Source organism: Medicago sativa, chromosome 3, assembly GCF_051527215.1.
Source record: "Medicago sativa cultivar Bolivia chromosome 3, Bolivia_mono, whole genome shotgun sequence".
NCBI lineage: Eukaryota > Viridiplantae > Streptophyta > Magnoliopsida > Fabales > Fabaceae > Medicago > Medicago sativa.
In genome coordinates, this window is record NC_140751.1 from 3,618,822 (window position 1) to 3,641,074 (window position 22,253).

Consider the following 22,253-nt stretch of genomic DNA (forward strand, 5'->3'; position numbering starts at 1 on the left):
AGGTAAGAACAAATTCTTCTCTACATAATTCTTGAAAATATCTTCTATTAATTAACGTTATCTTATTTACTTCTAAATCCTTCAAGATTATTATCTCATAAACATTACATGTATATATATATATATATATATATATATATATATATATATATATATATTCTTAGGAAATAAATTTATTTTATCTTGATCTCACAAGTAATTTACTTTGTGAAGATATCAAACTTTGGAAATATATCTTATTGACAATTTTTTTTGCGTAATTATTCACCTGAAAATTACATATGATTTATAAAGTTTTATTTCTTGGATAAATTTTGAATTTAGCTCTTTTTATATCTATGGTAATACAAGAGATGAATCAAGACTTTAACATATCTATTATATAGTTTCATTTGGATACATTATGGATAAGAACAAATGAAACACATATTATTGTAAACCAGAAGTTTACAAATCATCTTTCAAATGATAATTCTTAAAAATATATAACGATCCCTGAAGGATCGCTCAAAATGATTTTTCTTGATCATTTGTCATATATCCCGAATAACTACAAAGATTACTCAAAGCTCCTAAAGAGCTAATGTATTATCGTAAACCAGAAGTTTACATATTATATTAAGTTTGTCGTTGGCTATACCGGTTGGGTTATCCCAGATTCATTTTGATGCAAAAATAGTTAAATTTTAATGGATTTGTGTTGAATAGCCAAAAGATTCTTCAATCAAATAATTTTTGTGTCTTAACTTTTTTTTCCAAAGGAAATAGAAAATTTGAGGATTTTAGTCTCTCAATATATGTAAATGTGTATAAGTTGATATTTGTGAATAAATACACCGAAAATATGGATCAACTAAATTACATGTGTGGTTATTGTTAACTCACAAACCTGAAGTTTGTGAGATTATTCGACCAACAATGTATGATTATTGTTAACTTACAAACCAAAAGTATGTGAGATTATTTTGTCAACAAATTTGACAATGAGTTTATTTTCTGAACTTTTCAGAAAGCGTTTGATAAGTATCATTTGTCAATTAAAATTGATATTGAAAAATTGCTAGCATATGCTCATAAAAAAAATGGACTTGAAGATCCATTCTTTAGACGTCTAAAGTTAATTGTATGTTTGATACTTATGAAACCATACAGTATAAACTCTATTTTGGGAATCAACAATCTTTTATGTTGATATATTGATTTGCATCAAGCCAACTTATTACTATATGTAAGTCCTCCCTCTAATTCATCATTGGTTTTAGGTAAACAATCTAATATTTCTCATCTTAGTAAATTTTTGGATGTGTTGTGTATATCACAATTGCTCCAATATAATACACTAGGATAAATCTTGAAAGAATATTGGGAAAACATTTTTGATATGAATCTCCATCTATCATAAGTTTTATTAAGTCAACTTGTTTACAACCCAGTAGGTTGATTATCGATTGATGGGTTAGTTTTCCCAATACTAGGGGGAGATGATAAGCAGCTAAAAAATGTGAACCTGAAGTTCAAATAATTATTTGAAAGGAAATATTATTGTCTCATCATGATCCTCAAGATATAACTCATATGCAAAGTTAAACAAATTGAATATCAGCTGCTAATGCTCCAAACGAAATAGATATCCCTGTAGGATATTCTAATATTGCAAATGAGTCTCAACTATGCTTGAAGCATGGTAGACCAATCGTATCCAAATATATATAAAATAAAAAAAAACCTCGAATAAGAAAAGGAGCTTAAAGGAAAGATAACCCAAACGAGGATATAGAAACTCTAAAAGAGTGTTCTGACATAATTGATATTTCAGTTCCAGAAGAAACTGATCAGGTACCTGAAATTCCCGAAAATGAAGAGATCTCAGTAAATTATGTCACTACTGAAATCCAATGGAACCGACATGAAATCAACGTTGATGATATTTTTGCAAACAACATAGCGCTGAATGTGATACATGATAACGAGGATCAAGAACCAAGGTCTATTAAAGAATGTAGATAAAGCGAAAATTGGCCAAAATGGAAAGGTTCAATTGAAGCAGAATTAAACTCTCTTAATAAGAGAAAGGTATTGGACCTGTTGTCTGAACACCTAAAGGCATGAAGCAAGTTGGATATAAATGGGTGTTTGTGCGAAAACGCAATGAGAATGGTGAAGTTGCAAGATACAAAGCAAGGCTTGTTGCTCAAGGTTTTTTCCAAAGACCCGAAATTGATTTTGATGAGACATACTCACCTGTAGTTGATGTAAGTTGATGCAACTACTTTTAGATACCTAATTAGCCTTATAGCTCATGAAGGGCTCAATTTGCACATGTTGGATGTCGTTACAGCCTACTTGTATGGCTCACTTGATAGTGACATTGACATGAAACTCCCTGAAGGATTTAATTTGCCTGAAGCAAATAGTTCAAGAACTCAGGAAGACTATTCCATAAAATTAAATAAGTCTCTATATGGACTAAAACAATCAGGACGCATGTGGTACAATCGCCTCAGTGAATATTTGTTGAGGGAAGGATATAAAAATGACTCCATTTGTCCATGTACTGTTATGAAAAGATCTGTAAAAGAATTTGCTATAATTTTTGTCTATGTTAATGACATAAACATTATCGGAACTCCTGAAGAGCTTCCATAAGCCATAGATTGCTTAAAGAAAGAGTTCGAGATGAAAGACTTAGGAAAGACAAAGTTTTGTCTTGGATTACAAATTGAGCACGTAAAAGGTGGGATTCTTGTGCATCAAGAAGCTTACATAGCAAAAGTTTTAAAGCGTTTCTACATGGACAAATCTTATCCATTGTCTACTCCAATGGTTGTTAGATCCTTGGATGTGGAGAATGATCCTTTCAGACCTCGAGAAGAAGGTGAAGAACTACTTGGTCCTGAAGTATCATATCTCAGTGCAATAGGAGCATTGATGTATATACACGTCCTGATATATCATTTTTTGTCAATCTATTATCAAGATATAGTTCTTCACCCACGCGAAGACATTGGAACGGGGTCAAGCATGTACTTCGTTACCTTAGAGGTACAATGGATATGGGATTGTTTTATCCCAAAGTACCCAAATTAGAATTAATTGGTTATGTAGATGCATGTTATTTGTCAGATCCTCATCATGGTAGATCATAAACAAATTACTTGTTTAGAAGTGGAGATACAACCATTTCATGGAGATCTGTAAAGTAGATCATAACAGCAACATCATCAAATCATGCAGAACTTTTAGCATTTCACGAGGCAAGCAGAGAATGAGTTTGATTAAGGTCATTGATTCAACATATGCAAAATAATTGTGGTTTATCTTCTGGAAGAATGGATGCAACAATCATTTATGAAGATAATACATCATGTATTCCTCAGTTGAAAGAAGGATACATTAAAGGAGACCGAACAAAACATATTTCTCCCAAATTCTTTTTCACCCGTGATCTTCAGAAGAATGGTGATATCAGCATTCAACAAGTTTGTTCGTGTGATAAAATTGCAGATGTTTTTACAAAGTCACTCCCAAGTAAAGTTTTTGAGAAACTTGTATTAAGAATTGGTCTTCTCCGTCTAAGAGATATTTGTCTTCATGAGGGGGAGAAATAAATTTGTTCTGCACTCTTTTTTCCTTCACCGAGGTTTTGTCCTATTGGGTTTTCCTGGTAAGGTTTTTAACGAGGCAGTTCACACTCAAAAGGATATTGTACTCTTTTTCCTTCACTATAATTTTTTTCCCACTGGGTTTTATTTTAGTAAGGTTTTAATGAGGCATATCCTCGATGGACATCCAAGGGGGAGTGTTATAAATATTAATAGTGGATGTCCAAATAACAAATGGGTTAATGGGCTATACTACTAGATCATTGTGCTTAGTCCATAAGCTATTCTATTTTCCCATAAATAGAGCTCATTTGTAACATTCTCAACCACACCAGAGAATAATAATACTTCTCTCTATTCTATCTTCTTCTCTTTCTCTCTATTATTGTTTCTATTTACTTGTTTTATAACACTTTGACGCTTTTTTATGCTAATTAGTTTTTTATAATATTAATTAATACTTAATTGAAAACTATGTGATCTAAAAATATATATCTCTCTCTTCCCTTTTTTAAACCCTAGTCGTCGTCCGCGTGAGCTTAGCTCAGTTGGTATGCACAATGCATAATATATGGAAGGTCCGGGGTTCGAACCCCGGCCACCACCAAAAAATAAAAACCTAGCCGTCACAATTTTTTCTACTTCTAGATATATCAAAGAGGGGTGACTTAGGTTCATTATTAACAGAAAATCACTCATCCGAATTGTTTTTCTTTCTAATTTAATTAAATAAGTGATTTTCACATTTTTTTAGTTTTTTTCGCTTGTTTTTGGGACATTGTCGTCTAGCACGACTTGGTTTATTTTGAATTTTCGTCTTTGTGCACTGTGTTCTTTATTTCTCTTCTTAATGTGTTGTTTATTTGATTTGAAAGATTAGCTTTTATCAATTGCAGATTCAATCAATGATGTTTGCGTCGTCAACTTTGTAGATCCGAAAACATGAAAATTTTGGTAGCTTGAATATAGTCATATATGTAGACATATGTACTCTGCCGTTTTATACCATGACATGGATGCTATGAGTGTTTTTAGCAGATTAATCTTTTTGGTTTTAGCGACTTTGAATTTGTATTGTATCGATATACTTTTTTTTTTGGTACTTTAACAATTTGAGTTAATGAATATCATTTACTTTTGTTAAAAAAATTAATATTTAAATCCCCTAAAAAAATATTATAAATTAAATTAAATAGTAAATTTAATGCCTAAAGTAATGCGAAGTTCAAGACAGCTTCCTCGGTTGCCACCCCTTTTGGACAAAGCCCCACTTGTCAGGGTTAAGATCATTTCCATTTGGCAAAATAAATGGAGTTTGCAATTTGAAGAGAGATAGATATAAAAAAAATAGATGGTGGATCCTATCATTAAATGGGTCCCACCATTATTATTTATATTTTACTTTTTTCAAGATTTTATGTATCTTTATCTATCCAAATGGAAGAAATGGAGAAAGACATAAATGGAGAGGATCTTAACTCCATTTGGCATTAATTAAGATCCTCTCCATTTGCTAAAACTACATGGATAATATCATTTGGTGAGAGATAGATACAAAAAAACCATGTAGTGGGTCCTACAACTAAATGGGTCCACTACTATTAATTATTTTCAAACTTCTTTATGTCTTTATCTCTCCAAATAGAAGAAATTAATAGACTAATAAATAGAGAGGATCTTGACTTGCTTGCCACCCCTTTGGACTAGCCATGTTCATAACAGCACGCCTATCAGAATATTTACAGTTCCTATGAAAAAAGTCATCATGTTGGCAAATGATATTAGGGTCTTAAACTATTTACCAACTCAACCCACCTTAATTGATTAATTTACTTACATGTATAAAAAAATCTCAACTTTTTATAGAAACTAGCAATAGACTTGTGCTTCGCACGGGCTGATCGTTCAAACGTGGGTTACGCGTCAAAGCGCAATTGCAATGTTTTTTGAGGGGTTGTCAAAGCACATTTACAATATTATTTGCATTGAGAAATAAAAGATATATAATGATGAAATAGTTTTTTAAAATGAAAAAAATAGTTAAATAGTTCTTATTAAATTTATTTTTGAAGAGTAAAATTTATTAATAATCAAATCTTTGCACAATTTATTAATAATCAAATCTTTGCACAAGACGAACAGAAATTGACAACACAAAAACTGCATATCAAAAGACGCCATATATAGGCGGAACACCTAAAAGAAAATACATACACACCATACATCATAAACACCAATAAAGACACAACTTCACTTAAGGTTGTCACCAACACACACCAATAAAAAACAAAACTTCCAAACCCAAAGCTAAAACAAAAACCTAGATAAACCCCCACATACCAGCAGCACAAAATAATAACCAGTGATCGGCGCATCAGACTCTCGAATCAAATCATTAAGGCACCCCTCTACTCTCGAACCGCTGGGGAAGACACCTTAATCTACCCAAAAACTTGAAACTAGAGACTAACTTCCTACCTCAAAGCAAAAGCGAGTGGCCCACCATTATCGACATGACAAATTCCTAAGTCAGTGAAAAGGTGGAGTAGTGGCGCAAACCGAACAAGCATAAAAACAAACCAAAGTCGAACCAGCCAAATCAAACCACAAACCAACAAGAAAACAGATCGTGGAAACAAGAAATCGGACATATAAACCACGAAAATGTTGAAAAAAGAAGCCAACGGCAGCATAACTCCCCGCATTACCACTGCTCCAACATCACTATAAACACCACCACCACTCCAACATCAACAACCAAAACCTCTCCCTGCACAAAGGAGAAATAATAACTATGTTGTGTGGGTTTTTTTTGCCCATGTTTCTAAAAACCCACACAACATAGAGTTGTCCTTTGAAAATGTATAACTCCTTTTTATACTTCTGGAAGTATAACTCCTTTGAAACATGGGCAATGGTAATGCAGTGATACTTCCAGACAACTCTATGTTGTGGGTTTTTAGAAACATGGGCAGAAAAAGGCCCCCTTTAATCAAATAAAAAATGTGAGAAATAACAATATTCTAACAAAATCAAATTAAAGTAGAATTTAAGAACCTATCACCGTTAGTAATAAAAAAGAGAGCTTATTTTTCAATTTTGAAGCAATGAAGCTAAATTTATGGTGGCAACAATTCAATATGTTCAACATGTGGTTGAAGATAAGTATATTTCTAATTCCTTTGAACCAATTAAAGTAAAATCTTAAATGAAATGCAGAAGGAGAAAAAATAGGAAATGTTAAACTTTATGCTTCCAAAACAAAACACAACCACAGAAGATGGTTCAGTCGTTTAACGATATCAGCATCCATTTCACAACTATTTATCTCAATAGTTCCCTAATGTTGAAACCATACACCATGACATGTTTTATTCAGTCTAGTCAAATTATTGGAAAACAAAAGGGAAACATAAAAAACATGGTCCAAACACAAATATCACAAGCTACAATGTGTACAATAACCAGATTACTCAACTGGAGAAAGATCCACCTCATAGTGTAGATGTCTAAAGCACCAATCCAGCAAGTAGGCGTTTTCCTTTGGAGGAACTCGAGTTCTATCATGCTTAATGTATTTTGGCAGTTCGTTATCATCCCCTAAACACACTTTACATGTTGTGGATGAAAGATTGATGGCATACAAAGAGTTGCTTTCAAAACCCCACCTTCTCGGGTTGCTCAATGCATAGAAGTATTCCCCCGAAGCATAAAATAATGCAATGTCACCCAAAGTTTCCATCTTGACAAAATTCATGGTTGAGAAGTCTATCTTGTAAACATTCAATATTTCCTCGGAAGCAATATGAATCACTAAAAGTTGTCCATCACAACTAACCATCCTGAGGAGTGAGGTAGATGTTACATCGGGTGTACTCTTCAGTTCTAAAAATTTTATATCTGTGGAATTCAAGTCAAGTACACCTATGTTGGCCTTGTCGGTGACAACGTATATAGTATGATGCAAAACAACAAAGTCAACAACCTTCCATGGACTTTCCATTGTTGAATATGTAACCCAGCCCAAATTTCCAGACTGATAGACATACAAACTACCAGAACTTTTACATGAAGCGACTAAGACAAATTCCTCTGAGCCTTTGCCAAAAGCAAGCAAGACATGGTAAGCAAAATAAGAAGAATTGACTTTAAAGGTTGATGTATTGATTACCTTCTTTCTTCTTGTAAATGGATTCAATAGAAGAAAAGAATTATTGTCCCCTGTCATGATCAAATATCCGCTAGAACAGCCAGAATAAGCAACGTGCCAGAATTGATTGATCGCCTTGGAGTGATAAACTTTTCGGTCAGCTATGCTGATGAAGGAAAAGGATTTCTTATCATTGGAAGACTTTTGAATAAGTAATGGTTCTTGGAATGCCAAGAACTTTTTCCAATAAGTTTTATGAAATTCCCTCCAATTCTTGCACACACCAGCGAATTGAAAGAGGTCATCGAAATCTAGATCTCTGGAAATGAGATCAAGCATATCCCAAGAAATTTTACAACCATCTTGTATGTTATTCATTGCTTCCCCTGTGTATCACAACAATGACAATATTAGGTGGTTTAAAAACATATGCTTTTTTCATATTTCCGAAAGATATGTTTTTTTTTTTTTTGTTCATCTTATATACTATGAGAAGATAAAGAAACATTAGATAGCCATTTTCACCCTCACATGGAAATTAACATTCTAACAGAAAGCATAAAATATTAATTAACATACTATCAAGAACGACTCGTCTTCCCTTCAGAATAGGTCGAAAAAAATGTTTTCTATCGCGTCTAAACATGTGACCTAATGTGAGTGTTCATAACGCTTTCAATAGCAATATTGGTGGATGCTAGGCCAACAACTCATATTTATACGAGAAAGAGACAACAAGGGACATAGTGAGTATGAGTTGGATGAGAAGTATGCTGAGTTGGAAACAATAAAAGAGGGAATCCTAAGGATGAGACTAACTATGATAATTTCTACTTTTAATTCCAAAGTTTCACAGGAAACTATCAAGACAGTTCTTATCAGGATACATTAGTTTCCCATGGACATAAAATACATGAACTATTTCCATTCTATCGTAAATTTAGCTCTTCAACAATGTTGTTAGAACAAAAGCCATGTTCAGAAGAAAAGAAATATGAAAACACAAACTAAAAAACACACAGAGTGGATGCTTTCTTTTATTTGATTTCAAGCTTAGACTTACAGATTACAACTTGTTTTTATTCTAGAGACAGCAAGGGAGAAATTGGAGATATGAGTGTCAAATGAATCCTAAGGTTGATACATGTCATATGATAATTTCTTCGATTGCAGGTTTACAAAATATTGTCTGGATGCAAGGAGCTTCTGCTATATTTTCTTTTAATCAAGACAGTTTTTACAAGTGAACATTAGGTTCCTATAGACATAAAATGCATGAACTGCAAACCCCTACTTTTAATTCTCCAAAGATATAGCCTTCATCTGTTTGATACATGAAAATATTTCTATTCTATGATCAACTTGTACAAAAGAAAATATTTCCCCTAAACCTTGAAGGACCCTACCAACTTATCGTTAAACTTAATCCCTTAATCTTACACTCACTTCTCTCAATACAATAACGATGGACCAATTTATTGAATCTTTATAGCAAAAAACTGCATAAATAAAAATAAATATATAAATAATGGTAGGCTACTAACCGGTGTCAAGCTGAACTGGAGGTGTGATTCGATATTTCTTTGGCAAGAAGGCGTTGAATCCCAAAATTAAATCCGTATGCCCTTGAAGCAGATCATTCCCTCTTGCCGCAGCAACACTTATATCAATTCTTCCAGCCTTGAAATCCTTAACAATTTTTAAAAACTCATTATACTTTTCCTCATTCTTACCATGAAACACATCTTTTACTTTCTCGAGAAATGCAAATGCATCTTTTGTCTCTAACATATGACCTTGTAGTTCGTCATCATCGTCGTCACGATCCAATGGAAGTTTGATTTCATATTCAGTTGGCAAGAAGATGTTGAATTTCGAAATTAAATCTTCATGGCCGTCCAACAACTCGTACACTCTTAATTTGACATCCCTAGCATCAATTCTTTCAGCCTTGAAATCCTTCATAATTTGTAGAAAAGATCCATATTTTTCCCTTTTCTCAAATCCAAACCTACGTTTAACTGCTGCGAGTAACGATAATGCATCACCAACTGAGAGCTTCTTCATCTTGAAGGGAGTTCTTATTAAGAAAATAAGAAAAAAATTAGTTTAATTCAAAACAAACTGAAAAATAAAATACATGAAAACAAGTTATAGTGAAGGAAGAGAAGGAGAAGCATACCGTTGTATCTGCGGCGACAGAGCTGAAATGAGGGTTTCGAAGTTTAATAGACTTGAGTCGGGTTCATCACCGAGCCGGCCCAACAAATCTAGGGGCCTTAAACAAAATTTGGAAATGAGGCCCTTTAAAGATCAACAACAAAATTAGAGACTTTTTCAAGATAATTTGTTTTTTATAATATTAAACACAAAAATAAATAATAAATACTATCAAAAGATTGATTAATTTTTTTATAAGAAAAAGTTTAGGTGAGTTGAGCTCCGGCACACATGAGGGCAAAGTTCAGTGAGAGCATTAAAAGAGATATTTACATATCATCTACCAAAGATGTCATGACACAACAGAGTTGAACCCACGACAATGTGGTTTAGCCAACTTCAGCCAACCGTCATTGACATTATTTACGGCTTCATTAATTTTTTAGTAAACTAATTAATAGTAAAAATTAATTAGTAAAATTTATACCATGTGGTCCACAAATTCTAGCATAACTAACAAAAATGTTGAAATTCATAGGTCAGACGCACTAAGTAGGGTTCAAACTTCCGCTCCTCTACTTGTGTGTGTAGGGTTTCCAATTGTTATTGGCATTTCGTCTATTAAAAAAAGTTTATACCGTGTGACCTAAAGAAATGTAAAGCTCAAGGAGGTTGCCTTACCACTAATACAAATTAAATTATACACCAAAGAAGTTAGAAGTTAAACCACGTCTATGATATACTACATACCATCTGAACCCACTTTAATTGACTAATTTTCTTATTTTGTAATCAAATCAATTTCATTATTTGTTCCCAAAAAATTAACTTGATTATTTTTTATTACGGAAATAATCAATTTGATTATAAATGCACCAAAATTATAAGCAATCAAACACAGACAAAAATATTGTACTAAAACAATACGAACAATATTGAAAAATTTGAGGAAAAACAACGAACCTGTATGACAAATAAACAGTGGCTTCTTCTTCTTCATTTGGTCGAGCAAAGCACCAAGTGTCTTTTGCGTTGTCCGTGATTCTAGTTTCTTCTGTATGAATGTTTTTTCTTTATTTTGTTTAATAAAAAGAACAAAGAAATGGAAGAGGAAGATTAACGAAAGGTAAAGTCATTTCACTCCTTTTTGCATGCAGTAACAAAGTGATGATAGTTATGACTTGTAGCATAAACAATACACGTGTTTTGATTTTCAAGAAATAATATACAAATCGAGTTAAAAAATATATAGCGAGAGAAATATTATACAAAATCATATTTTGTTTTTTCTTTGCTAATTGACAAAGGAATCATATTTTTTTTCCCGTTAACCCTTCGATTTCTTCAAAAAAGAGTTTTGATAGTCGACAAGTTCTTTTTTTTTTTTTATCAAGGCTATGAAAATAAAATGCAAATCAGGATTAAGGCCTGAACCTGTTTACACAAGAGAGAGAAAGGAAGATAGTCGACAAGTTCGATTTCTATATAGAATAGTTCGATCTGCAACATAACAATAAAAGACAAGGTGTGTTCAAGATGATTGTTTTGAGTTAGATCATGCTGTCTTGCCAACTGAGATATTTATATCGCCAAGGCACCAAGATCTAGCTCATAGGAAACCTCTTGGTATTCAATTAGAGAGCAACATTTTTGACAACATGCTAAAGATCTTCATCATGTCATTAAATAGAGATCAATCTATTTAAAACAGCATGAGAAAGATCCTCGACACAATGACAAAAAATTTCATGGTTTCTTTGGTGTGTTTGTTTGTATTTTTGACAGCATGTTGAAGATCTTCATCATGCGGTCAAATAGAAAGCTATCTATTTGCGACCACGTGAGAAAAATCCTCAGCTTAATGACAAAATTTTGATGGTTTTCTTTGGTGTGTTTGTGTGTTTAGCTGGAAATGAAAATGAAAACCATAAATACTTATTTATAGAGGTCTCTGGACGTTGTGGACCACAGAAAAATGTTGGTGCATTGTAGTCCATACAAAAGAATCCTATGTTGAGGGATTTCGGATAACATAATCTGAATTGCACTTACACCCTATAAAATTGAGTTGAATTCGGATTATTTTAGCGTTTAAATGAACATCTTTGAGTACATAAAGTAAGACATAATGAAAATTTAGATAATATATATTATTTAAAACATAATAAAACATCTTAGTTGAAGAACATATAACTAAAACGTAATTAAATAAAACATAAAACACGTAATTAAAAATAACATAAAACACGTAATTAAATAATACATAACACATCATCACGGATCATCTAAACTAATGTCTTCGTGTGGTGGGTTCATTAGTGCCCTGATCTCTTCGTAGTTCCTTGACCGGATCAAACTTTATCGAATATGTTCAACATATCTGACAAACGAAGCGTCCAACTCGAACGGCCCTCTAGTACTGAACTGGCCAAAGATGGAGAACATGGTTCTGACATGGTCGTCGTTCATGAGCTTCATCCAGATTAACCGCACACTCCAGGCTGAGTCGGTCGAAGGACTTCGATACTCAATAACATTCAATCCTTGTGTGCATCTGTAGTTGAGTTCAAGGTTTATTTGATTCAGCTAACTCTTCAACCTGAAAAGGGTGACATCAGTGGGGATCCTGAACAGATGAGGTGGTTTCCCCCCGTTGTAGTAAACTGCACCTAGATTGGTGTTCGGATCAAAGACAGAGTTTTCCATGGTTTTTATTTTGTGTGGTTTCTGGATATGAAAACAGGGACACCTATTTATAGAGGTCCCTGGGCATCCTCGACCACAGAAACTGTTAGTGCAATGTGGACCACATGAAAAAAAAAATCATGTTTCGGATTGTATAATCTAAAATGTCCCTCACCCCACAGAAGGTGCGCAGCTTCCTTCAGTTGATTATATAATTCGGACTCTGCTAGTTTTTTGGACGGTGGTCTGCACCATAAGAAACACGTTTTCAATGGTTTTTACCAGCATTAATGGCTGGTAAAACTCCTTTGAACACGTTTTTTGACCAAAATAATGGGGAGGGGAGTTACAATCTAGGCAAAAAAAAATCCTATAAATAGCCTCCAAAACCTTCACATTTCTCACACCATTTCTCAAACTCTCTCCTCCTCTTCCTTCCATGCACAATGTGTTTCCATCGTTAGCCTTTCATAAAAAGAGGCTACTTTCGAAACTCAGGGATTATATGAATGGTCAATGGGGAAGGCAACGCGCTGCAAAGAAGCACAGTCTGTCTAGGTGCAAGGTTGGTTTGTTTGGCTGCAAGGTTGACCATCAAGGGTCTCTTTCACCCTGAAAACAAACCTTACCCCAGTAGCGCCCCCCACCCCCCCCCCCCCCAGGCTGAGTCGGTCGAAGGACGTCGATACTCAATAACATTCAATCCCTGTGTGCATCTGTAGTTGAGTTCAAGGTTTATTTGATTCAGCTAACTCTTCAACCTGAAAAGGGTGACATCAGTGGGGATCCTGAACAGATGAGGTGGTTTCCCCCCGTTGTAGTAAACTGCACCTAGATTGGTGTTCGGATCAAAGACAGAGTTTTCCATGGTTTTTATTTTGTGTGGTTTCTGGATATGAAAACAGGGACACCTATTTATAGAGGTCCCTGGGCATCCTCGACCACAGAAACTGTTAGTGCAATGTGGACCACATGAAAAAAAAAAAATCATGTTTCGGATTGTATAATCTAAAATGTCCCTCACCCCACAGAAGGTGCGCAGCTTCCTTCAGTTGATTATATAATTCGGACTCTGCTAGTTTTTTGGACGGTGGTCTGCACCATAAGAAACACGTTTTCAATGGTTTTTACCAGCATTAATGGCTGGTAAAACTCCTTTGAACACGTTTTTTGACCAAAATAATGGGGAGGGGAGTTACAATCTAGGCAAAAAAAAATCCTATAAATAGCCTCCAAAACCTTCACATTTCTCACACCATTTCTCAAACTCTCTCCTCCTCTTCCTTCCATGCACAATGTGTTTCCATCGTTAGCCTTTCATAAAAAGAGGCTACTTTCGAAACTCAGGGATTATATGAATGGTCAATGGGGAAGGCAACGCGCTGCAAAGAAGCACAGTCTGTCTAGGTGCAAGGTTGGTTTGTTTGGCTGCAAGGTTGACCATCAAGGGTCTCTTTCACCCTGAAAACAAACCTTACCCCAGTAGCGCCCCCCACCCCCCCACCCCTCCCCCCCACCACCACCAACCTTCTTGGGGTAAAACTAAGTCTGCAGATTTAATTTTACCGCAAGGAGGTAGGTTTTCTGGTGTTTTTTTTTTTACCAGATTTAGTGTTACCTCATTGTAAATGTATGAATAATTATATTAATAAAATGAATTTTGTGTATTATTTTTGTTCATATATTTGTGTTTTTATTTGCATTTATTTTATGAATTTAGCATCTAAATACTATAAAATAAAGCAAAGTGTGTGAAATTCTGGTAAAAGAGTTTTCTGGATTATATAATTCGGATATTTCTGGGAAATTAAGTATCTGTTTTTTGTAAATTTACAGGGCGCGCGAGAACTTAAGAGGGCGGGAAAAGTAATAGTCTTTATTTATTTATCTACAAATTGCAAAATCAAACTCCACGCAAAGGAGATTATTTCCATTCGATGAAATTATGCCTAATAGATACACATATGCCCCTCCAAGATAACATTCTTATCAGCAACATTGAAAAAATTGATGTATGAAACTCATATGCATATATATTATTTAAACTTGCTTCTTCAATTCACAACTGTGCACTTTTAAACTTATCAACTAAGAAGCCTCTTAAGGATGTAACACGAATCATACATTGATATGTCAAGTTCATTTATTGAAGGGAAACATTTTCAAGGCAACAAGTACCTTATGGCTTACCTTTTTTTGTGTATAAAAGAGGGCAAAGTCAAAGTAAAATAGGAAACTAGAAAATCAATAGGACGTTACTAGGCATGCAAACCCCAAAAATTTCATAAAACAAAAAACTCATCAGAAAGAGTTTTCAAAACATGAAAATCCATATAATCTATTGAAATGTTGAAATTAGCAAAGACAATCCGCAACTTCTTTTTTTTTTTTTTTAATTAAACCATTTTTTAAAAGATCGTAAGGTGATTTTTTTTTTCTGCTTCTTACATATGAAACTCAAGGGAACACCAAGCTTAATTGACTATAATCTTAAACATCATTAACTGTGATCAATTTTAAATCAATAATTTACAGCAATTGATACATCGTATATTTGCAAATGAAGGAAATCCGAATAGCATTCATTCGTTTTTATCACCTTTGTGATTGATTATTTCTTGATTAGTGATACGAACTAGACATGTTTACATTCAAACAAACAAAAAAACTATAACTGCTTTGCTCTCACTCTCTGCTTGTTATTTGTTTTTATTTATTTAGCCAACAATTTAGGCTTGATAATGATGAGTCCTCGTGGTAAGACCTTATGTTGCACCTTAACCAATCATGCCTATGTTAACCTTGCTATGCATAGTCGGTCCCAAACCTAGATGAAAGGAGAAAGTTGTATCAGGTCGTCGACAACCAACATAAAACTTTATCAAATCTTTATGACATGGATCGCCACTTAGTGTGGGTTGTTGTAGTTCTAGTGAGTATTGATTACTTAAATTTATATACTAATATAGGCGAGTTCCGGTTTTCCCCCCTGTAAAAAAGATTCTTTCGATTCCAACCCTGAAATATGAAGATTCCGTCGAAAACACCCCTGGTCAAATCTGGCACACGCCAGGTGCTGATGTGGCGTGCCACGTCACCTTTTTTGATGACGTGGCACGCTGACTGTATAATTATTTTTATTTTTTATTTTTTTAATAGGGACACGTGGCATTTCCTATTTTTTAATAAAAAAATATTTTTTTAATAAAAAAAAATATTTTTTTAATAATTAAAAAAATATTTTTTTTTTAGTTTTTTTTAAAAATTTTTAAAAAAAAAATAAAAAAAACGAAAAAAATTCTGGAAAAAAATAAAAAAATACAGAATTTTTTTTAAAAAAATTGGAAAAATTAATAAAAATGAAAACAAAAATCTGGAAAATTTTAAAAATAAAAAGTAAAATCTGGAAAAATTAACAAAATGAAAACATTATGGAAAAAATTAATAAATTTTGAAAAATTCATATTTCCAGATTTTTTCAATACCGGAAAAATGAAAAAAAAATCATATTTTTTTTCGGAAAGTACTTGTCATTCAACCGTATAACATGATTTATATACCGGTGTCAATCAATATACATTGTATCTTGTTATTCGGACATGGTTTTTATAAATATGATTAATCTTCAAATTTTAGAAAATGATGAATCTTGAAATTTTTGAAAAAAGATTAATCATATTTACAAAAACTAAATTTTCGAAAAAAAAAGATAAAAAAATATGAATTTTCGAAAAAAATATTTAAATAGTAGAAGTTCAAATAGTAAAACAAATATAAATTATGTTTGACTCAAATACCATTGAAACTAGTAGACACTAACATAAAAAATGTTTTGAGCAGTTTGTATGTTTTTCGAAAAAAATATGAATTATGTTTGACTCAATTACCATATTTTTTTTTATCTTTTTTTTTTCGAAAATTTAGTTTTTGTAAATATGATTAATCTTTTTTCAAAAATTTCAAGATTGGTCATTTTCAAAAATTTGAAGATTATTCATATTTATAAAAACCATGTCCGAATAACAGGATACAATGTATATTGATTGACACCGGTATATAAATCATGTTATACGGTTGAATGACAAGTACTTTCCGAAAAAAAATATGATTTTTTTTTCATTTTTCCGGTATTGAAAAAATCTGGAAATATGAATTTTTCAAAATTTATTAATTTTTTCCATAATGTTATCATTTTTTTAATTTTTCCAGATTTTACTTTTTATTTTTAAAATTTTCCAGATTTTTGTTTTCATTTTTATTAATTTTTCCAATTTTTTTAAAAAAATTTCGGTATTTTTTTATTTTTTTCCAGAATTTTTTTTCATTTTTTTTATTTGTTAAGAATTTTTTTCGTTTTTTTTATTTTTTTTAAAAAAAACTTAAAAAAAATATTTTTTTAATTATTAAAAAAATATTTTTTTTATTAAAAAATAGGAAATGCCACGTGTCCCTATTAAAAAAATAAAAAAAAATTAAACAGTCAGCGTGCCACGTCATCAAAAAAGGTGACGTGGCGCGCCACATCAGCACCTGGCGTGTGCCAGATTTGACCAGGGGTGTTTTCGACGGAATCTTCATATTTCAGGGTTGGAATCGAAAGAATCTTTTTTACAGGGGGGAAAACCGGAACTCGCCTATATTACAGGGGGGTAAAAATGTATTAACCCTTTTTAAATTAAAAAATAAAACTATTTTGGTGTCAAAAAATAGTCACTTTAGACATGAATTTATGTTACATAACTTACATTTATGAAAATTGCTCTTCTCCCATTCAAAATTGTTCATTCCCTTAATTCAACGTGTGTTAACTCACGCTCGGCATTTTTCAATGTGAGTTAACTCACGCTAGCACTTTTAAGATCGGTTGAACATGCTTAAAAAGTTATTGAACCGATCTTAAAAGTGTCCGCGTGAGTTAACTCACTAAAAAAAGTCGAGTGTGAGTTAACTCACGCTGAATTAAGGGAATGAGCAAAAACGAAAGGGAGAAGAGCAATTTTCTACATTCATATGCATAACAAATCATCGATTTGTAAAAAATAACAGGCGTTTTTTTCATTAATGATTGAGATTACTCATTTTACACTCTAAAATGAACATATCACTTTAGAGTTGTTAGACCATATGCCAACAATATACTTGAATTTTAACCGTACTTCTGAATTATACCTCTATCTCTATGAACCTGTTTATCAGAAGAGTTTGAACAATCCCTGTTTTTAATTGTTACATAGTCTACTGCATTTTTTTGTCACAGCATACTTTACAACATAAGGTACAAGAATCTCACCTTATAAACAGGAACAAGTCTTCGATAATTATATGTACAATTTGTGCCACTAAAGAACATGTGCATAACTGATCATTATGACCATGTTACTATATTTGTCAAACATCTCTTACCTTCAACCTTAGTTCTGAGTGTGAAAGGAGTGGCTTTTTTGGACTTAAAGGTACACTGGAGAATTTTTGAACTAGAATTCTGAACAATGGTAAAAACACTATGTATAGTGCTCCAAGAATGAAAGGTGATGCAGCAAGCCACCCATATAACTGCAAAAGTTTGATAAATTAATAAATAAATAATTTTAAAATTTGATCATTGCACAAACTTTTGAAAGAAAATCAAGCACAAATCCTGCATTGCAAAAGGCAAATTGATCGTAAGTTCGTAATATAAAGGTATTTTTGTGGAATAGAAACATCAAGCAAGCTCGTGAACCAGAAAATCAAATACTTTAGGATATGGTTAAAGCATAAATAGGACAATCAGGGAATACCACAGGAAAACAGATTGCGTGCATTCATTAAGTGGCAAAATCTCGGTCCTATATGATGGTTTACCATTAGAAAAGACTCAAGTCCTACATAGATTAGATATAGCACCTAACAGGGAGTTTATAAAGCTCTGGTACTCCTCAGTCCTCACCGTACAAGTTAGTTTTGTGCAGTTATCTGTTGCGTTAGGCCTAAAATCCAAATGGAGTCATAAACTATCTTAAATCAGTTGTCGGATCATCCACCATATTATCCACACACCATGTCCAATAGTGTTAGGCATGAGAGGATATACTAGGAAAAATCCAAGTCATAAACAATGCCTATTACAAAGCTTGGCACTCACCACCTTACACATCGGTTAAATGGGGTTGAATTAGGCCTAAAATCTAATGGATTAGGATCGGGTTCAATAAAACTACCACGCAGTTTTCGATCTCAATTGTCTGATCTCAAATGAACAGCATATAACATTTGAAGTTAATTTTGTTATTGTTCAATCTAAACCGTCTGATCTCAGATTAATGGTTTGGGATCGTTTGATGCAAACTGCGTGGAATTGCTGCAGGCAATCTGGGTCCAAGACCTAATATTTGCTATTAGAATTTTAATAGGAATCCAAACAACCACCTACGCTCTACGATATAAAATATGCGATTATTTAATGCAAAAAAGGTTGAAATGATCAAAAGTTCAACTTCAACCTATGTAAAATGCGCATTTGGTAAAATGAGAAGTAAATTGATTGTGTTTTATGTAAACATCTACAAAGAACTAACCGTCCTTTCAAAATAAATCAACAGGAAAATATTATGGTATAGTGGCACCTACCGCATGGACAACGCTTAATATGACCTCGTGTGAAGCTTGACCAGTAAGAACTTTCTTTAAAGCATCAGATGTTAAAGGGAAATGAGGCCCGCCAGACATAAATTCACCGAAGCGTAGAAACGGAACAATCAGACTGAAATTCCAAATAATTAAACTATCAATATCAATTTTTCTCACGAGAATAGTTCTAACATCATAGAAATGCATCAATTATGAAACACAACAAACATTGCCATGAGAACAAGGGAAAGAACCTATATGTCCAAGACGTGGCATATCAATGAGTCAATGGCACTAAAAGACACAGAGATGTAAAATTGTGGTTTCAGTATTAACACGATTTACCATATATAATGTAAACTCAAAACTCCTAGGATTTAACAACAACAATCAAACCATCTTCACTAGGCAGGAATGATTACACAGATCAATGAACGCCATAGTTCTCTATCAAAAAAAAAAATAACAATAATCTAAGAGTAAGATCATTTTACTGAGTTTTTCGAGTTTTCTTAGATTTTCCTAATTGGACTGTCTTCCATTTGTTCTACTTATCGGCGGAGCCTCTATTCATCCTCCTTGGATGCAATTAAATTAGAAATTGTTTGTTTTCCACGAGAAACTAAGAACCCATCCTCCTAACAAAATGGATCGTAAAGAAGTTTTTTAAAATATAACTGCATAAATTATTTTGATTGTAACATGGTCAACAAAATACAAACATTACGATTCACAAAGAGAATGGAAAGTATATTCAAAGATAGCTCTGATTTCTGAATGCATATTACCTCAACTCTATTGGCGTCGCCATAAAGTTCGTGAGCATCATAGTTGGAGCATGACAATATGATCCAAGCAATGCAATAGCCATTCCGCAGAGGAATACAGTGACACCTATTTGCAAAACATTAGCCTCATATTTAACATATTGCAGACGAACCGACATATTTCACATCCATATATGCTTTCTCGGATCCTCTACAGCAGGCCGCACTTACTTTCTTTCACTTAATCCAACAGCTGTGCAGTGTGCTGCACCATGCAGCTGCTGTAGAGGATCCGTACACAGTTACAACTCTTTTTTTTTTGTTCGACAGCTACAACTCTTGAGTTGATGAAAATACATAATCTGTGAAATTATAAGAACTACACACACACAGAAATTTTTCTTAGCTGTGGTTGGCTACATGAATCATACAATGTCATAACTGGCCCTGTTTGGACAAACAGCTTAACATGATAAGTGCTTATGTATAAGCTTACATAAGTTATTTCTATAGAAATTAGAAAATGATAAAATAAAGTTAAATTGTTTTTGTTCATGCTATAAGTGGGTTTCATAAGCTATCTTGGAGAACTCATGAAATTAAGCTTAAAAAGGCTTATGAAATGTCATAAGCTGTTTTCATAAATTCTCTCAAACAGTCTCACAGAACTTATGCTAGTAGATAAGCTCAAATAAGTCAATCCAAACAGGCCCAATGTCCAATCATATAAAGAAAAAAAAAAACAAACTGGTTAATGATTATGCTAAATGGCTGCAAATACTAAACAAGACATGGTTGTGGGGTTCTGCATTCCTACATAAATGACGGTATAGTTCAAGGTGGGTTAATTGGTAATTACAACATACCACATATAGGAAATACTCCCAATGTAATGCCAAGAGCAGCAGAGAAAGCCAACTGATTTGGTTCAGCTCCTCTGAAAAAACATAGCAAAATAATTGAATTACAGTTATCTTTAGGACAAAGATTTCCAAAAGAAAAACGTCACAACTTATGTTCCATAAAGACATTTCATATCTAACTTTTCAATGTAAAGACATAATAATTACATGATATCAAGCATAAATAAGAGGTCATATACAATAATTTATTATTTTAGCATATATATCCAGGAAATTATGGGCACAATTGTTTCAGCTTATTCTTAAAAAAAATTACTTTTTCTAACAAAAAAATCACTTTTAGAAGTTCTAACAGGATTAAAGAAACTGATTTTGAGTGAATTGATTTTGTAAAATTGATTCTAGCTAAAATTAAGTTGAAGCTAAAGTGATTTATGTTTGGACTTTGGATACATTTATGTAAAAGTGAGCTAAACGATTAATTTGAGTGCAAAAATCAATTTTAGAATTTAAAGCTACAATTTCTAGCTTCAGTAGAATCAATTTTGAATGTAAAACCAATTCTTCTCTAGCCGAACAAAACATATCAAAATCAATTCTGCACCTCCAGAATCAATTTTGGTTAATCCAAAAGTGGGACCAAACATACACTTTTACAAACACAAAATTGCTTCTACTTTTCTTTAAAAAAAAAAAAAAAAATCCCTTTTTGATACCAAAATCACTTTTTTCAAAGAAATATCAAAATCACTTTTTTTTGTTATAATTTCTAACAAACAGCCCCTATACCTCATAATCAAAGTCAGTTTTAAAGGATAATTGAAATGATAAACAACCTTCAACAAGTGATAGAATCCATAAACAGATCACATATAACCAATCATTACAGAAATAAAATTCAAATAATTCAGTGATTCATTATAACAACAAACAAATAGTGGATCACAGCTGAAAAAAGTGAAGAATTTGAAGAGTACCTGTGAAGAATGGAAACAAGAGGATCACTGATTTTCTTCTGGAACCAATTGGTAATTGCCATCTTCCCATTCGCCATCTTCGTTCAAAGTTTCGAAATTTAGCTTGAAAATTGAAAAGGGTTCAAAATTTATCACAGTTTGAAAATTTAGGTTAAAAATTGAAAAACAAAATTGAAATGAAATGCTTCTAAGCAACAGAATCTGAGTTTTTCTCTCACCACAAGAAACCCCCAACTCCAAACCAAAACACATATAATTATTATTTATTTATTTTTTTAAGAATTATATTATATTTTTGTTTTTATGATATAGTACTCCCTCCGTTTCAAAATGAGTGTCGTTTTAGGTGTTTACACACATATTAAGAAATGCAATGATTAAAAGAAAGAAAATAGTTATTTTACCAAATTATCCTTATTAACTATTGGTTAGTTTTAAAA

The 22,253-nt window shown here is 32.8% G+C and overlaps 3 protein-coding genes across 3 annotated transcripts; 1 reads left to right on the top strand and 2 right to left on the bottom strand.

The window, feature by feature from the left end:
- Window positions 1–2,676: 2,676 nt before the first annotated feature.
- Window positions 2,677–3,608, top strand: LOC146934979 (uncharacterized). The gene is made up of 2 exons (XM_085757570.1): window positions 2,677–3,042; window positions 3,378–3,608. Exons 1-2 carry the CDS (start codon window positions 2,677–2,679, stop codon window positions 3,606–3,608), a joined length of 597 nt encoding a protein of 198 aa, XP_085613696.1.
- Window positions 3,609–6,833: 3,225 nt separating this feature from the next.
- On the bottom strand, window positions 6,834–11,012 carry LOC146934980 (uncharacterized). Its single transcript, XM_085750205.1, has 4 exons — window positions 10,876–11,012; window positions 9,935–10,056; window positions 9,297–9,832; window positions 6,834–8,138 (listed from the first exon to the last, which is right to left on the bottom strand). The coding sequence occupies exons 3-4, from the start codon at window positions 9,817–9,819 to the stop codon at window positions 7,072–7,074; spliced, it is 1,590 nt and encodes a 529-aa protein (XP_085606331.1). The 5' UTR covers window positions 9,820–9,832; window positions 9,935–10,056; window positions 10,876–11,012; the 3' UTR covers window positions 6,834–7,071.
- Window positions 11,013–17,733: 6,721 nt separating this feature from the next.
- Window positions 17,734–22,034, bottom strand: LOC146934981 (uncharacterized). The gene is made up of 5 exons (XM_085750206.1): window positions 21,814–22,034; window positions 20,840–20,910; window positions 19,995–20,100; window positions 19,207–19,339; window positions 17,734–18,150 (listed from the first exon to the last, which is right to left on the bottom strand). Exons 1-5 carry the CDS (start codon window positions 21,888–21,890, stop codon window positions 17,986–17,988), a joined length of 552 nt encoding a protein of 183 aa, XP_085606332.1. The 5' UTR covers window positions 21,891–22,034; the 3' UTR covers window positions 17,734–17,985.
- Between the last annotated feature and the right edge of the window lie 219 nt (window positions 22,035–22,253).

Coding starts and splice junctions, on each gene's coding strand:
- LOC146934980 (XM_085750205.1), bottom strand. CDS start 9,819: ATGAAGAAGCTCTCAGTTGGTGATGCATTATCGTTACTCGCAGCAGTT. Junction 8,139..9,296: donor TCCAGTTCAGCTTGACACCG/GTTAGTAGCCTA, acceptor TGTGATACACAG/GGGAAGCAATGAATAACATA.
- LOC146934981 (XM_085750206.1), bottom strand. CDS start 21,890: ATGGCGAATGGGAAGATGGCAATTACCAATTGGTTCCAGAAGAAAATC. Junction 20,911..21,813: donor CTTGTTTCCATTCTTCACAG/GTACTCTTCAAA, acceptor ATGTTTTTTCAG/AGGAGCTGAACCAAATCAGT. Junction 18,151..19,206: donor TATTAAGCGTTGTCCATGCG/GTAGGTGCCACT, acceptor AAACTTTTGCAG/TTATATGGGTGGCTTGCTGC.
- LOC146934979 (XM_085757570.1), top strand. CDS start 2,677: ATGAAAGACTTAGGAAAGACAAAGTTTTGTCTTGGATTACAAATTGAG. Junction 3,043..3,377: donor TGTACTTCGTTACCTTAGAG/GTACAATGGATA, acceptor TGTATTCCTCAG/TTGAAAGAAGGATACATTAA.